The sequence below is a fragment of the Xyrauchen texanus genome, chromosome 6 (genome assembly GCF_025860055.1).
Source record: "Xyrauchen texanus isolate HMW12.3.18 chromosome 6, RBS_HiC_50CHRs, whole genome shotgun sequence".
NCBI lineage: Eukaryota > Metazoa > Chordata > Actinopteri > Cypriniformes > Catostomidae > Xyrauchen > Xyrauchen texanus.
In genome coordinates this window covers 3,820,991-3,838,971 of record NC_068281.1, presented here as the reverse complement: position 1 = coordinate 3,838,971, position 17,981 = coordinate 3,820,991, and the positions used below count along the sequence as shown (strand labels likewise).

Sequence of the window (17,981 nt, the reverse complement as noted above, 5' to 3'; positions counted from 1 at the left end):
TACAACTAGTACACATTTTCATGTTCATCTGTACATTTATTTCAACATGTTAAATTTGGTATTTCAGATATCTTAATTTGAAAGTTCAGATATCAGTCAATTAAAATATTATTCATAGAATATTACCGGTTCCATGTACTTTTCTGCATAATTGTGGTCCGTTCTGCATAATGCGGCTCATTTAAGCTTATCACGGCCCATTCAGCCCATTTTGCGGCTGACCCACTCGGCCCGCTCGGTCCTCCCGATGACCAGTCAGCACCTGATCACCTGATGTATGTCTGATGGTAGTTTAAGTACACAAATTCTAAGGCTTTAGAAGTGTGTTAAACGTGAGGACGTGTATTCATCAACCTGTTACATTTATTAACATTAACAGACATTATTACATTCTATATTGGATAAAAACAACATTTCTCCCCAATTCGGCATGCCCAATTCCCCATGCGCTCAAAGTCTTCGTGGTGACGTAGTGACTCGCCTCAATCCGGCTTGCGGGGGACAAATCTCAGTTGCCTCTGCATCTGATACCATCAATCCGTGCATCTTATCACGTGGCTCATTGAGCGCGTTACTGTGGAGACCTAGCGTGTGTTGGAGCCTTCACGCTATTCTCCATGGCATCCACTCACAACTCACCATGCGCCCCACATAAAGCAAGAGCCACATGTTATAGCGACAACAAGGAGGTTACCCCATGTGACTCTAACCTTCCTCGCAACCGGGCCAATTTGGTTGCTTAGGAGACCTGGCTGGAGTCACTCAGCATGCCCTGGATTTGCATCAGTACTCGCTGAGCTACACAGGTCCACCAAGCTTAGAGTGGTGGTGGTGTAGTGGTCTAAAGCACATAACCGGTAATCAGAAGGTTGCTGGTTCGATCCCCACAGCCACCACCATTGTGTCCTTGAGCAAGACACTTAACTCCAGGTTTCTCCGGGGGGATTGTCCCTGTAATAAGTGCACTGTAAGTCGCTTTGGATAAAAGCATCTGCCAAATGCATAAATGTAAATGTAAGCTTAAAAGATTATTAAAACTGCAGCGCTCCCTATTTCCTCCACTGAAATCTGCAGCTCGGAAGAACCCGGAAGCACGGTATAAATAACATATTATATTTCATTATATTATTTTTGTTACCTATTTATGGTTCAGTTGCATAATTTGTACTATTTACATGTTTTTACATTGATTTGTTGAACACGTGCTAAAACCACTATTGTCTCTTTAACAAAAAACGGCATTTCTGTAAACAACGCCTTTAAATACAGAGAACTCGAATGGTTTTATCTCATCTGTGCGACGCATGAATATAATTAAATGTTTTTTTTTTGTACTTGTTTTGATCAACAATTGACTGTAAAGAACAGAAAGGGTATTAAAATAGACATTATTCAATGGCAAATGGTTCGCGTGGATCTCGTCCTTGGACACACATTACACGGAACAAATTTTACTCTCAACGCGCTGTGAAAGAATCTCGCTGCTGAATACTTCACCAATATACTTCACAATTACTGGTGAGTGAAATGTAAACATTGACCAGCCAGTTTGCTAAATATATTCACTTTAGTCACATAGCGTGAAATTTGGTTGCAAATGCGAGTGATTTCCTCTCATTGTAGTAGAAAGTTGCGCATTGAGTAAAAGATCGTTCTTGGGATTTAAGAATCAGTCGAAATCAAGAAGTATCATTTTAGCTAGTGAAATGTCAAAAGGGCTTGTGATATTTTTGGGTGTGTACATAGTGAATCTTTGGGACCGCTAGAGAGAATGTGTAATATTACACTGTATAGACTATTTTAGATAATGTGTGAACACACACACAAACAAGCGTATCGCCACAGCAACACCATAAACTGTATACCAGGGTTCCTCAATAGGCGGCCTGCGGGCCACATTCGGCCCATGTTTGGCCCACGCTAAAGGCCTGTTCACACCAAATCCGTGACGATAATGTGACACAAAATTCTGACGAAAATTATTTTAAAATTAAAACAATTTCACCCCTGTACAGTAGGCGGCCCTGTCGCTGTTCTACAAATATTTATACCATTCTTGTGCCTGCACCTTTAGCTGTCTTTAGATATTAATATATTGAATGCTGTTAAAGCATTCATATACCCAATTTGGCATAACTGTTTCATTATGTTCTATATAATCTGTGATTTCTTTTTTTTTTATCCAAGTATATTCCAAACGGACTACCGAAGCCAACTACACTTTTTATAATATCTAGATCAATGCCTGGATAATATAACACAAGGCACTGTGCTACAAATACATGTGGAAGAGTGCACAAAAAGAATAACAATGTACAGGAAAGTCCAGGAGATCCCGTTTGGAGATGAGCAGGAACAGTTAACTCGTGATTGCCCCTTGATGAAAACTAATTGGGGAATCCTGCTGTATACTATATACATATACTTGTTCAGCACCCACCCTGTTTATTGATTTTATTTTACTCTGACCTCCCACTGACCTTTTTAGCTATTAGAGAGAGAGAGAGAGAGAGAGAGAGAGAGATGTGTGTGTGTGTGTGTGTGTGTGTGTGTGTGTGTGTGTGTGTGTGTGTGTGTGAGCATGTATTTATCACTTTGTGGGGACCAAATGTCCCCATAAGGATAGTAAAACCCAAAATTTTTGACCTTGTGGGGACATTTTGTCGGTCCCCATGAGGAAAACAGCTTATAAATCATACTAAATTATGTTTTTTTGAAAATGTAAAAATGCAGAAAGTTTTCTGTGAGGGTTAGGTTTAGGGGTAGGGTTAGGTTTAGGGGATAGAATATAAAGTTTGTACAGTATAAAAACCATTATGTCTATGGAAAGTCCCCATAAAACATGGAAACACAACGTGTGTGTGTGTGTGTGCGTGCGTGCGTGCGTGTGACAGTTGTAGACATAGCAGTGTAATTTATCATTGCATCATGGGACACGCACCACAAAGCGCTGCAAAAGATACAAAAGCTTTCCTGGGCCTCTCCTGTCCCACACACACATAAAGTGTCTCTTACACAGTATAGATGTGCAGAATCCATCTTCCATAAAGAGTTCACTTCTGGCTTCTGTCATGATGTGCCTGTATGCATCATTATATGTAAATAATCTCATTGTATGTTTAGCTTGTAGTCAAATACTGTATATACATTACACTATACTCTGTACGTATCTTATCTAGTTTCAGTAGTTCGTATGTTAATGTAATCTTGTGTTGAAGCAGTAAATGTATTTGGCTTGCTGTCCATAAACTGAAGGGCTCGGAGCTCGAGACTCGACTCCTGATTACCCACCCCACCACCCCATAGTATGTTAACACCAAAAATGCAACAAAAAGATGTGTACTACTAAGTGTAGTAACGGATGATGCACTTCTTCAACCGTTGAGACAGAGTGTGGAATGTTGGACACTTCATACACTCAGAGCTCACGGCTTGCCGTACATAGCGGAAGGGACAGAGTTACCTTGTTGCTGCGTTGGTGGTCTGACAAAACAATTGTTAATAATGGAGAATGTAGCAACTGGTGAAACTTCCGTGAAGACAGCACCTTGCAAATGTACGTTAAATGTTTTACCATCCCATGCTGTGTGAAGATGTAGCCTATATTGTGTAATATACAAGTGTTGAACTGAGGATGCTAACGTGCTAAAGCTAATGGCTACATATCTTGTGCATTTGAAACGTCACATCCGTCAGCTGTTCAATACTACACTTAACATCAATATACTACATGCCTGAGTGCAAAGTGTAGAGTGCATTTGGGGCACGACTTCTTGGAAAATGCTAAGCTAGCGAAGCTAAACTCTATAGACATACTATATTCTAAAAACCAACTTAAGCTGGTAGGACCTAATCCAGCGTGGACCAGCTAGATACCAGCTACCAAGCTGTTTTTATCTTAATCTTACAGTAGAGAATGAGGGTGTTATACATGACTGGACAGCACAGAAATACATGATATGTTTGATTTAGCTTCTATTCAAAAGTTCTTTGTAGATTTGATATTAAAGAGAGCATTACTTTGAGAGACCATCATACGCTCTTCAAAGTGTACTACACACACACACTAGACTGCACAAACACAACATATAGTAGAAATGATGGTATTTCTCTCTCTCTCTCTCTCATACTTTTGTATTGTATGGAAATTTCTCTGCGATTTCATACATTTTTTAAACTTATCAGGGAAATCCATCTTCAGAAGGCGTACTTGTTTTTTATTACATATTTCAGCATTAATAATGATATTTATTGTTAGATTATTCACTGTAAGTTAAGAAACCTTACCAAGAAAACTTACTAGCATTCATTCAATGTGTGTGTGTGTGTGTGTGTGTGTGTGTGTGCGTGCGTGTGTGTGTGTGGGCAAGTTTAAGTGGTTTACGAGGACTTTATAGAGAGTCCTCCTAAGGATAGCTGCACCAACGTGTGTGTGTGCGTGTGTGTGCGTGTGTGTGTGATGTGTTTGGTAGGCTCACCCCTTCATGTCTGTGCATTTTTTCTGCTGTTTTTTTAAGATTTTATATAATAAATAATAAAAGAATCTCAGATTTTTTTGTGTTCCCCCTTCTGTCGCTCTCTCTACGTTGTGTCAGAGAAGCGACACTAGGGGTCTCTCTTGAACGCTGATATATACCTCTGTTCTATGAAAAAAGGCCAATGAGAAGTTGGCAGATGGTATTTGCATATCCCGCCCCCGGACTCCGAGTATCTACATAACCTAGATGTTTTCCATTCATTTCCTATGGCGGTCACTTTTGACCGGGAACAGTACAAGTGTAACTTTTTTTTCTATCACTGAGACTGGAGGAAAAGACACCTATCCTCGTGCCCATCAGATAAAGGAAACCAGTTTTATTGAAGAAACAAAACTGGTATTAGTCAAAAATTACTGAACAGTGCATGAGGGTTAAATAAGTGGTTTCTAAACATAAAGTTTTGTTATAAACATCCAGCCCTGACTCAATTATGTTAAACTCAATGTAAACAAAAGTATAAAATGAAAAGGACTTTAAATAACAAAAACAACAAGGCTAAACTAATTTGGACTGAAATTGTTTATTGACACAAAGCACAAATTTCCCTTTAAAGCGAATAAGGCAAGATAGTGTTTAGCATTACATGAAACTACTAGTATTATCATTAAACAATGATATACTGTACAGTATTTTTACTACTGTATGCTTACATGTACTGTTGTACATGTACTGTTGTTACTCACGCTACAGTACATCTTACTATTTTTACTTCATTCCATTTATGGGATATGGAATGGCTTGTTATTTTATTATTTAAAATTTTTTATTTATTTATTTTTGCATTGAGTGACCTATACATATTTTTAACTGGGTATCAATTTGCTTGTGTTTAGGTATGCAAACGTTCTCCATGCCCAGTGTGAGATATTTTAGGGGTTTTCGTCAGAAATTTCGTTTAGTTTTTTCACTTCACTTTTGCTTTTCATAGGCACCGAAACCTCGTCGTTCTGTTCAGACTTGCCTAAACATGCTAAGCACCCACATAAACAGCACACACATGCACAGCAAAAAATCAACAGTACTGCTCCAAACAGAATATGTCCCAGTGTGGTGGTCCAGAATGCAAACATGTAGAGTGTCTTATTGCAGTAGGGAACTCCAGACACAGTTTGGTTGTAGTTGGGAGGGTAGATGGAATAAATCCACACATTGCCTGTAAATAGGCACAACAAAATAACTTCAGCAAGACTGTATGGAATTCAAATGAGAGTTTTGTGTCTTTTACTCCATGTTGTTTTTGCTTATGTTTGGGCTAGTGCAACCGATAATTGTTTATTTTGTATGAGAAATAATGTTTGTACTGTGTTGGTTCACCACTGATGTCCAATGTAAAATCTGTGTCCTAAAGCAAAACTAGTTCATAAACACTGTTATAGAGTAAAAGCATGTTTTAATCTGTTTAAAGTACCATACCAGAGTACACACTCACCCACAAACAGTACTTACCCAAACTTCAAACCCATGAGGTTGAGCTCATTTGCTGAAAAAACATCATGCAACAATGTAAAACCAGTCTCTAGTATGCGAGCCTACGTGAGTGAAAATGACTGCTGCCAGTCTGCCATTTGCCTGTTTGCCCACGGGATTACTGCTTGCAACTATATTTATTATTATTATTATTCTGCCCTAAAACTGATCGTGCAAACCAAACCATAAGGCCTAGAGACTTGAAACTTTGGGGATGGTAGTTCTCCGTTGGCTCGCCATATGCATTGAATCGGTGCAATCAGCCCATAGGTGGGGTTATAGTGAACAAAACAAAATGTTCATAAATGGGCCATCACGAATATTGGCTGCCAGCATTTCTCATTCACTTCAAGAATTTCAATAGAATATTTGTGGTTTCTTTGGTACAGTATGCAAATCTGCAATGGATGAACTTTATACTGTACACCTATAGATGATATTTGAGTCTCTGTGTGCATGCCTAACCACCCGCAGTACAGTTCAACCTGTTGTTGAACACACGATAAGTGCTACAAAGTATTTAAATAGTCATTATTTTCAAAATACAAATTAGGTGTGTTATAGATTGTACATCATTCAAAAAACAAAGAGCTATTTGCCTGCCACTATTAGTGGTTAAAGTGGGTGGTAAATGCAAAGTTGTTTAAGAACAGATCTTTTTGTGCTCTTTGTTTGACGTGATTCTTTGATCTGTGAATTGTTTCCCTTCAGAAGCAGGATTAGTTTAGATCATACATGATTTTTGTTCAAATTAAGTTGAATGCAGGCTGCTGGCTTCAACAGAAGCATTTACAATTAATTAACAACCTCCGAGCTCATTGTCTGTCTTCATCATTCTAAAAACTCAATTCCAATATGGAGAAAGTGAACGGGATTTTTCTTCGGGAACCAGACTGTTGCACTCTGTTCAGGTGCCTGGATCACAGTGGTGGTGCAATTCTGTGCAGTGCCAGTAAAGTTTGCCTAGCACTCAGAACTGACCTGCAAGATCTTAAATTGTGACGTGCAAATTGCATTTGGCACCTCGTTTTTTGGCTTTGTTTGAGCAGTTGCTTAATTTGCATCATTCCTTTAGTGAATCAAGAGCTGAAACGACGCAGACAGATCGAATATAAGTCTCCTTAACCTCACCACAGATAAACCAGCAGAACAAGAAAATAGAAACCAGACTGTTCCAGTCACAGCAGACACGGTTCAGTTTAGAATTTCCTCCATCCTTCGGCTTCCTAGAGCAGGGCAGACAGGCCAGCAGGGAGAGAGATACACCGAACACGCCACACACAAGCACATACACCGGGATGAAGTGTTGCTGCGGACATTCTTTCAGATATACTGCACCTGTATTGGTGGACAAGGTGGAAAAAGCAGTTTATTTGTTTTATTGACTTTAATTATAAAGGTAAAAGCTAAAGGGAATGTAGATTTATGCTACGCACCTATTGCGATTTGTGCAATGGGAAGAGCCACAGAGAACAGTTTTAAAAGCACTAAAATAAAAAAGTAATCAAACAGTTACTTTTGAGTCAATATACAGGACTGCTTATGTACAGTGGGGTTCAAAAGTACTTAAGTTCAAAATCGAATTTAATCTTAATAAGATCTTAATAATAAACTTAAAGTTTTAAGATTTAGAAAAATGTAATCAAAGAAACATAATGACGTCAAATAAAGACAAAATATTTCCACACTACTGTATTTCTAGGTCACTAATCAAATGTAAGCAAATTTGTGACATTGGTCATGTACAGGTGGTCAGATTTCTTTGCTACCATTGAAGAACACAAGATGCTCTTTGGAAAATTATCCAATCACCTTTTGGACCCCATTGTGTGTTAATAAAGTTTAAACTTAAACATTGCTTTACAGGTTGCATACCAAGGCAAAGTATATTGGTTGCTAGAAAAACTGTCAGGCATATCCAGATTTTCTTAGCAGGCCTGATACCTACAGGAAACATAAATACAAACATACATCCAACATTACATGTATGTATTTAAAAAAGAGAACAAATTGCATTATGCATTAATTAACATTGTATTATTGCAATATTTTTATGGACAAATGTAAAAGCTATTTAAAACCAATATAAAGGGTAATTTAGGGGGAAAACATACTTTCCTTGAAGCTTCCAGGACATGGAGCGTCATTCTCATCTTCTGCCATTTTTTGGTTTAAATTTCAAAGCTGACCGATCAATCCTTACGAAACCTAAGCATTGTGGAGAAACACAATGTAACAACGCAACAACCATATTCACTCTTAAAAATTAATTTTCCAATTATAACATGATGTCATAGAAAACCATTTGAAGTTGCACAAAGAATGTTTAATTCTCTAGGGCAGTGGTTCCCAAACTTTTTACAGTGGCGTACCCCTCCAAACAGTCAACATCATTTCACGTACCCCCTCTCTGACGCATAGATAACATTTACACAAGGTATTTTGAAAATATGTGTTACGTAAGTAGGTGAGGCAGACGAGGAGTGGGGATCTACACGCGGGTTCTTTATTGAAAAAAATGAAAATAAACAAGACAGGAACAAAGGAAACAACCACGAGGGGAAAAATGAAACCAAAACATGAAAACATCAAGGGAACACGAACAGGGAGAACAGGGAGATCAGGGAGAACAGGGAGAACAGGGAGAACAGGGAGAACAGGGAGAACAGGAGAACAGGAGAACAGGGAGAACAGGGCAAGGCATCTACTTCGGACATCCACAAACAACGATCAACAAGGAATGGAAAAACAACAGGGTTTAAATACACAGGGGTGATGAGGACTAAACGACATACAGGTGAGAACAATAACTGAGTGCTGGCAGTGATGAGGGCAGGGAACTATGGGAAGTGTAGTTTGTGACAATGACTAGTGAAACACGGGGCAGACAACAAGGGAATCGTGACAATATGTATATTTAACACAATTATCTTTGTAAAACAGCTCCCTTTTATTAAACATATTATAATTGTGCATGTTTTTTACATGTTATATTAATCATATACATATTGAATAAATGGCTTACCAACTGAGATGGGCATGCTAGATAAGAAAAAACTTCAAAACTGTCTTTTAAAATAAACATAATTGCAATGGTGCTCTAAGAACCGCAGAAACCAATATACTGATCTATAAAGAACGTTTTAATCTCCAATCTCCTATACAGCAAATGTATTATTATTTTTGTATTATAATTTTTTTGCTCAATCTAATGTACTGCATGCATAGAACCATCAAAGAACATTTATTTTAAAGTAACAGAGCTTGAAAATCTAGCACAAATCACCCAGCAATAGAGTTAATTTTGTTCCCAATGATTTTACAACTAATGTGTTCATTTGCATAATCATGCCTACCTGTAATTGTGCTTGTCCGGGTGTTTGTTTGAAGGTCTGTTGTAAAATTGACACACTGGATAAGTGTGAGCTACAGCAAGTAGTGACCCTTCTGTGGTTTTGATTTTTGTTTTTATAAAACCCTAGCTGTTAATATGTTGTGCTTCTAGACAAACCAGTTCTTACTCTGATCACATGATATCACAGATGTATAATTATGCATGTTAGTACGTGTTTTTCATGTTTTTCTTTACATTTCATCATAAATGTGGGTTGATCGAGTATGAAAATTGTGTATGGTAAAAATCACCCTTTAAAAGAATAGTTCACAAAATACTAATACCATTGTATTGTTCCAAACCCATAATAGTTGATTTACTGCGGATTACAAAACTGAGATTTTAGGTAGAATGTTCAGTCTCAATCACCTTAACCTTCGTTGAACGGAAAAGATGCAATGAAAGTAAAGTGAGCCTAACATTTTCTCTTTAAATTTTCCAAGGAAGAGAAAAAGTCATACATGTTTGAAATTGCATGAGGGTGTGTGAACGATGAAAGATTTTCATTTTGGGGGGAACTATCCCTTTAAAAGTATATATGAGCAGTTGGAAAGAGCTTTTCCAGTGAAAGAACACATTTCTCCTGAAATTCTATTTTCTCCTAAAGTCTATCGTTTAGAGAGAGAGAGAGAGAGAGCGAGATGAAGGCTAGTCCATGCATTACTGTGTTAATAAAATCATCTCTAACCAGGATAGAGGGGGAAGTGGACGACCAGATGCACAACAAAAAGACAAGTAAATCACAGTCTCTCCTCACAGGTCCTAAACTAGCAGCTTCTAAATACCAAAGACCTGCACTGCTGCAAGAGGATTCTTGGACAAAGAGAAATGTTAAGAACACAACATTTATTTAAATAGAAATGGCCATTTATAGCATTCTAGATGTCTCTTAATCCTCTCTAAACTACACAATGTGCATTGTGACTGAAACACATTCATATTTCAGGTTTATTCTCATTCACGTATGTCCAAGTATTTTGGCGACTAAGTTAACATACTGTACAAAACTAATATAATGCAATCTCATAGAGGAGGACATGTATCCTATATGATATTGCAGCATTAATCCAGATATGGAATGAGATTATTAAGCAAACCGTTATCAACTCTTGCATGCCAACTGAATAAAATAAAGCAAAAATAAACATTTCACACAGTGTTTAGTGAGAGATATGATTGATGCAAACACTAAAAGTGGTTGTTCTGTATATGTATTATTGTATTACAGGTGTAATAATAAAGTCTGAATTAACATTATGGCTATTTAACATATTGAGATATTATTAGTCAGTAAATTGTAGCATTTGGTTACAATATGTTTTGTGATTTGTCATACCTTTTTATATAGCATCCATCACTTTTGGCCTCTAGCAGGTGAGGCTTTTGAGACCGATGAACAGCAGCAGTGGGCAGGGAAGTACAGTACAGCACCATGAGCGAGAGAGTTACCCACTGGGACAGTTTATTTTGAACGAGGGGCAAACGGTTACGGAATTTAATGCTGGAGGACAATACTGATGCGGATTGATAGAAATGGAGAGCGATGGTGCGCAATGTTTGTAATTGTAACTATATCAGGTATTATTAATAAAACACAGGAACTTGTTACGTGGGCATTTTCTGCCCCCATATTTAGAATTTCAGGATATTTTGGTCCATTTCTGATGCATTTTTGCCACAAGTCCATGTTAATTTCCCACACTACTGGCATTGTGTCTTTCTAAGGTATTTAAAAAGTTTGTTTTGACATAGTAGCAAATAAAAAAGATATCTTCACATACTGTATATGTCAAACTACATTGTGTTAATGTTTGACATAGGTAAATATTTCCTATCTTAAAATCAAGTGAAGTTTAATCAGTGGTTAAATGTGTTCAGACGGTTCCCTCGTGCCTGAATGAACGGCTCCTATCCAGAATAAAGCGACATATGCAGAAAATCACAGTATTACAGTTCTTATATAGTGACAGGGCAGAACGTCTTAAAGACGCTAGAGAGAGAGAGGACACCGGCGGCAGTTTATGCAAGCTGCTTATGCAACTTTGTTCATTTTCTCAGCGTTTTCTAGTTTCAGATCAGTTCTTTAATTAGTTTGAATATTTTATGGCTAGTAAAGCTACTGGTGTCCTTTTAAAATGTCTAAGGTCATTATATTTCTCAAGGCAGTCTTGTGTTCCCTCAATCTAGTGGCATTTTCATGTTTAATTAAGATAGATTGTAAACGTTTCAAATTGTATAATATACTGTAGGGTGAGAATGGCTAAAGTGGGACAGTAATGCGGGACAGTAATGCTTGCCCCCTATTTTAGCCATGTGTATTTCCTTATATGGTTAAAAAGCATTACTAAACTATTCTTTGAGAAGTAAGGACTTTTGAAAGTTTTAAATTGATGATTTTAAATCAGGATGTGTGACAGAGCTCATGTCATGACCACCGGTGGGAAAAGCAATGGGTAAGATGACAGAAATTTGATTTATTTGTCATAAAAAAAGTCAAAGTTGACTCGATGTTTGTAAATGTTACATGTGATGATGGTCAAAAGAGGGTCTCCAAAGGTTTTTGAGTTTTGAGTATTTCTTAGTTTTTGCTTTTGACTAAGGTAGGAGCCATCTTAAGCTTTCTATAAAGGTATAATTTCAGCTTATGTGGCATTTCGATCATAATTAAAAGTGACAAAAAACAAACATTTCTGAAAGGCTCCCAGCTTGCCCATATATTGACCCTACTGTTAACTTGTATAAGTTAACTACTGTTTTTTTTGGAATGATGAAAAGTATTTTTGTTTCAGTTTCTTTCCAATCATTTCAGTTATTATTTGTACTTAAAAGTTACAAAAAAGTTTTAATTAAATTTTTTTTTTTTTTTTTTTTTCATTAACAATAAAAGCACTGCTCTCACATCTCACAGGTTTGAGCTCTCCACCAGCAAATCTGGCCTCATCTGTCATGCCAAGCATAGTCAACGGATTCAGCGGAATTCCTCACCAACACAATGGTCACCCGGTAGAGGCGGTTTACACCAACGGCCTGCCAACATACTCCACCCAGAGCCCCACCGCAGCAGACACACTACAGCAGGCCTTCACCGGCGTCCAGCAGTATACAGGTACAGGCTCTTTCAAAGTTCATGATCGCAGTGACATTTCATTACAGTATCAACCTGTCTATGTTCCTAAAGTACTTTTGGAGAAATAAATAAGACACAAATGAGCCTATTGTTGACATAGGACTACAGGAAGTGTCGAAATATACAATTACTGATGTGGATAGCACAGCTTAGATCATTTGGTCTTGGAGGAATTGTTGAGACTTGTAATTGCTGACTTTGGTCTCTTGGCAAATCTGAGAGCAAATCTGAGACTTAAAAGAGCCTTCATCGTCCCGATGATCTCCTCTTACGTCTCTCATCTGCATTGTACCTGTACAGGTATTTTCTCTCCCTTTTGAATTAGTCGATTTTTATATAATTAAGCCTTTGTACCGTTTGACAGAATATAAATAATATAACATTCCTAATATACATATCTTATTATCTATCTTAAATATGCATATTTATTTTCAATGAACAATATAACAGCTGCAAGGTCCCTCTTTCAGGATTTCATCTGTTAATTATCAGTGCATTTATAACTATAAACTGGTTAGCGCTGACCCCAAAAATGAAACTTCTGTCCTCCAGGGCTGAATGGGTAATCTGGCATACCGGGCATTTTCCCGGTGAGCCGATGCACTTTGGGGCCGATCAGGGGCGAACCGAGCGAGCCAGTGGTTCGGCCGCGAAACATGCCGAATGGGCCGTGATAACGTGTGTTAAGTTGGGACGGTCAAATGTTTACCACTGTGTGTAACATCACCATTTCTTCTAATAACGCTTATTAAGCATTCGGACACTGAAGACACAAGATTGTTAGTTTAGCAAGCGGAATTTCTCCCCATTCATCAATAATGCAGGTCTTCAGCTGCGCAATTGTAGAAGCCTTCGTTTTCGTATTTTGCGCTTCATAATGCGCCTCACATTCTCATCTGGAGGCATAAATAAAACCAATCTGTGTATTACAGTTTATTTCTTTATTTTAAGGCGGACTTGGATCCTGTACATGTTTTTGTGAGATTTACCCGCAGATTTCATTTCACAAAAACAGACGAAAGTTAGACGTCAGTGACTTCGCCTTGATTGAAACCTCAGGTTATATATGAATTTGTGGATATTACCGCTATCATACAGATTCCTAGAGATCTGTCATTTTAAATCAGTCTGATATAGGATGAACTCGCTTTCAGATTTCATTGTACTCTGATTCTGTCATATTTCATTAGCATAGAAAGGTCAAACTTCGCATTGTCGTTCCTCATCTGTGCCTCCCTCTCTCTTTCTCATGTATGATGATGATGCGAATGGCTGTGTGCATCTGGGTGCATGTGAATGTGCAGCCATATATCCTGCCACAACACTGACCCCTATTGGTCAAACACTGCCACAACCAGCTCAAATCATCCAGCAACAGCAACAGAGGGAAGGTAAGGGGCACATCACACCCTTCATTTCTCCCTGTAAAATGTTTTTCACAAACATTGGTGTCAGAAAATATCTTTTTAGAGAAGAAACGAAAGGCCCATTTTACATTTGAAATAGAAATTATATTAGTCCATTAGCTCAATATTCCACTGTTTACAATACATCTTTTTAATCACTTTTTAATAACTTTTCACCACATGGTCCTGTCTTTGTCGAATTGCTTTTAGTTTGAGTAATAAATAATTTTTATGGATTTATTTTTCACTAAATAATCTTGTATGCAAGTATTATATTTTTATATTTGATTTACTTTGATTTACATATGTACACTCAAAAAATAATTGTAAGATTTATGCATCTCGATTAATCTTTATAAAATAAAATTGAAAATAATATATGTATATTTTTTTAAGTTTAATAACTTTTTAAAAAATTACATAATTCAAACTTAAACATAAATTATTGTGCATTGATCATGTTCATAAAGAGTAGGCATTCTTAATATAAAATAAAATATGATATGCATTACATATGCAACCCATATGAAAAAGTTACACAATAACCTTAATATATTCTGCAATGTTCTGCATGTCATACTAGTATTTGGCTCAGTATTTTGTGTGTGTGTGTGTGTGTGTGTGTGTGTGTGTGTGTGTGTGTGTGTGTGTGTGTGTGTGTGTGTGTGTGTGTGTGTGTGTGTGTGTGTGTGTGTGTGTGTGTGTGTGTGTGTGTGTGTTTCAGGTCCCGAGGGCTGTAATCTCTTCATCTATCACCTACCACAAGAGTTTGGTGATAACGAGCTGATGCAGATGTTTCTTCCGTTCGGTTCCGTCATCTCATCAAAGGTGTTCATGGACCGAGCTACCAATCAGAGCAAGTGTTTCGGTCAGTGTTTTTGAACAAATCCCTCACCTTAAAGCTGCACTACGAAAGATGTTTTGGTTAAAAATGATCAAATTGCCATTATTTATTGAGTACATAAACAATCAGTGTCCAAAACATGTCCTTACCCCGATTCACTACGGTAAGCCTATAAAAATGATTTGTATTTTGAGCTGTCGGGTTCAATTTGTCTCAATCACTGGCTTATGTCGTTTATCCTTGCATCATTACGTCATATCCGTAAACACAGAAAAGAAGCACCAGCTGTCACGTGTTCCGGCTGAGGACGTTGTTCAGTTTAGTAACACTCACACAGTTCAGGACAGCATCGCTGCAGTCCAGATGGATGTTTATCTGTTGTCCGTTTGGCGAAGTTGTTTACCTGCTATAATGCTTGGATATGTCTTCTGATAGGGTTGTTGAAGCTTATATTGGTTATCATGCTCGTATGAATCGAACATTACTCGTGTGTTAACCGATCGTGATGTATCTACATTGTCCGGTGAAGTTACTGTAACATGTTTAATATGTATGACTTCTGAAATTGACTTCTTGTAATTGTAATATTGCACACTTAAGCATAATATTTTTTATGTTTAATAAAGTATATTTTATCCCCATCATCACTGAATCCTTGTTTTATATTTTTAGTTTACTGTGTTATTGTGAGCGTTGCATAGACATGCTATTGTAGTATTACAGTTCACTTGCATTATCAACTGAGTCTGTGCAATATAATTTAAACATAAAAAAGTCTTCCATTGAACTCGTATCAGCCAAATCATGAGATTCACCTCTTAAATTGGTAAGCGTTGTACAATACAAACATTTATAGTAGATAAAACACATGAATAATCATATTAAAATATGCTGGTAACTGGTGGTGGTTTGTTATCAGTGTAAAAGCATATTGAGTGTAGCGTCAGACATCACTATAAGTGTATTATCCATTCATTCAAAATATGTAAATAAGAGTGTTGTTTATCTTAATCAAAGCAAGTAGTAGTTCAGTTTTAAATGTTTAATCGTATAACATAATATCAACATGAAATCAGCACGTTAAGACTCCGGCTCTGAAAGACTTCCACACACAGGCGATGTCCAGGTAAGCTCAAATCATGTCATTCATCCGCCAGAAGAGCAGTGCCGAAACACGACTGACGTAAAGTGTTCTTCTGCAAATTGCTTGCAATTTAAGTTTCCACCACAGATGTCGCTAGAGAGCACAACGATACTTAGTGCAGCTTTAACTATTAAACCTAATATGTAACTTATCCCACACCGCTGTGGATATGAATGATAGCCCGAATAATTTGATTTGTTGTACTATAACTTCTTTTAGTGATCTGAGTTAAAGTAGTACTTCTCTTCTGCTGAACACAAATTAAGAGTTTTATTAGAATATATCAGCTCTGTAGGTCCATACAATGCAATTGAATGGTGGCAAGAACTTTGAATTTCCAAAAAGGTTGCATAAAAGTAATCCATACGATTCCCGAGTTTGAATCCATATCCTCAGAATTGATTTGATTGACATGGCTGAGAAACAGATCAATATTTAAGTCTCTTCTCCTCCCTGCCCTGAAGGTGATGATATGCACAAAGAACACAAATTGTCAAAAACAAAAGAAGAATATGAAAGTGAAATTGAAGAGTTAAAGTAAAAAAGGACGTAAATATTGGTCTGTAAAAAATTCATACACATACTCACTAGATGAGAGAATTTACATTTTTGGGTGAATTATCCCTTTAAGATTTCCACCTGGCAGACACTATAAAGTGGGTACAAAAAAACAACAACCCATAGATGTACATTTTAGGAGGAACCTTAGCCAAATCTATAGACTACAGACTTGAGGCTGGGTTCTTTTTAACTTTGTTAGCATCCCCTCCCCAAACCTGCCAATGGCAAGTGCATTGTGATATTTGCCAACCATGAATAGTTCCTACTGGCCATGAAACTCTGTTTTGCATTATTTAAAATAAATATATTTCTATCAGAAAGACTCGCAGACTTGAGTGAAATTTAAGATGGCATTTATTTGATGAATATAAATCAGAAAGTAATGTCTCTCTCTTTGGCGCAAGCCCCGTCTGGCGGTCCGAAGAAGTTGGTCTCGGAACCGTCGTATCCTGCCGGAGATAGGAGGCAGGGGCGAGGAGCCTACCCCCGTGCAGGACGGGACTCAACAGGTGGTGGTGGGGTGGTGGAGGTTGCAGTGTTAGCACACTGAAACAGCAATGTGATAGATTGTGAGCAGACTTATAAAGCAATGGCTTACATGTGATTGGCTAGGAATTACCCAGCTAATGATGTGATGATGTACAGCTGCTAGTCTTCCCGCTAGAACTACACTGCGCTTACTTATTTCGTCTCTATGACAAATTAATTGTTCAGCAATTGTTTCACCATTGCATATTTGTACAAAACAGTGCATGTCAGTTTGTCAGTCGCAGAATATTAACCAGTCTCTCTGTGACCCTGTTTACACCTGAAGAAGCGTTTGGGCGATTCCGATCACATGTGGACAAGTGGGACACATCACCATTTATACTTGGCAGTATCTGTCTCTTGTGACTAATTGTGGCTGGATTTCGAGTGGAGGAACTGTTTTATGACAACATAAAGAAGAACAAGGAAACAGAAAGCAATCAAGCATCTCCCAATGTGGTCGATGTGGACAAATGTCAAAATATGCAACCCCGCTTACACCTGTCATTAGCATTCCATATATATATACAGTATATTTAAATGGAGATATATATATAGTTCTGGAACAACAACAAAAAATAAGCAAAGCTTTTATGTTAACTAACTGTTAGCTAAATATCTCATTTTAGCCTGTCATTCTTTTAAAACATGATTCAAAAGGTGTATTATGTTTCTAAAATTCCAAACTGGTATCTAACCTGTTTTATTTACTGCCAAAACCAATTTAAACCTGTATTTGGGGCTTGTTAATTTTGGACCAAGGGTGCAATTAAATCAATACTATGACGGGGTCCATGTGTGTGACTGTATTGTTGTTTAATGAAGGTTTATTAGACCTCTCTCTCACCTCAAAAGCACTCTGGAATCGTACATATTTATATTCATTCTAGGCACACTACGCTGTTAGCTTGTGAAAACCATCCCTCCAAAGAAATCAAGCCTTATGCATTTATCATATCTCTCTCTTTTTCT

At 37.5% G+C, this 17,981-nt stretch overlaps 2 protein-coding genes across 2 annotated transcripts in view; one reads left to right on the top strand and one right to left on the bottom strand.

Moving 5' to 3' along the window:
• Positions 1–15,412, top strand: part of LOC127644522 (CUGBP Elav-like family member 5) — a 194,840-nt gene extending 179,428 nt beyond the window's left edge. The window contains exons 8-10 of the mRNA XM_052127717.1: positions 12,308–12,505; positions 13,831–13,917; positions 14,657–15,412. Coding sequence (XP_051983677.1) covers positions 12,308–12,505; positions 13,831–13,917; positions 14,657–14,814 — 443 coding nt within the window. The 3' untranslated portion in view covers positions 14,815–15,412. The remainder of the gene's footprint in view (positions 1–12,307; positions 12,506–13,830; positions 13,918–14,656) is intronic.
• Positions 5,055–9,484, bottom strand: LOC127644538 (transmembrane protein 272-like). Its single transcript, XM_052127741.1, has 6 exons — positions 9,362–9,484; positions 8,120–8,213; positions 7,881–7,949; positions 7,442–7,492; positions 7,137–7,343; positions 5,055–5,691 (listed from the first exon to the last, which is right to left on the bottom strand). Exons 2-6 carry the CDS (start codon positions 8,166–8,168, stop codon positions 5,408–5,410), a joined length of 660 nt encoding a protein of 219 aa, XP_051983701.1. The 5' UTR covers positions 8,169–8,213; positions 9,362–9,484; the 3' UTR covers positions 5,055–5,407.
• Positions 15,413–17,981: the final 2,569 nt, after the last annotated feature.

Excerpts from the sequence above, each read along its gene's own strand:
- LOC127644538 (XM_052127741.1), bottom strand. The coding sequence starts at position 8,168 with ATGGCAGAAGATGAGAATGACGCTCCATGTCCTGGAAGCTTCAAGGAA. Across the intron at positions 7,950-8,119 it reads TCCTGGAAGCTTCAAGGAAA|GTATCAGGCCTGCTAAGAAA; the intron begins GTATGTTTTCCC and ends TGTTTCCTGTAG. Across the intron at positions 5,692-7,136 it reads GTTCTGCTGGTTTATCTGTG|GCAATGTGTGGATTTATTCC; the intron begins GTGAGGTTAAGG and ends GCCTATTTACAG.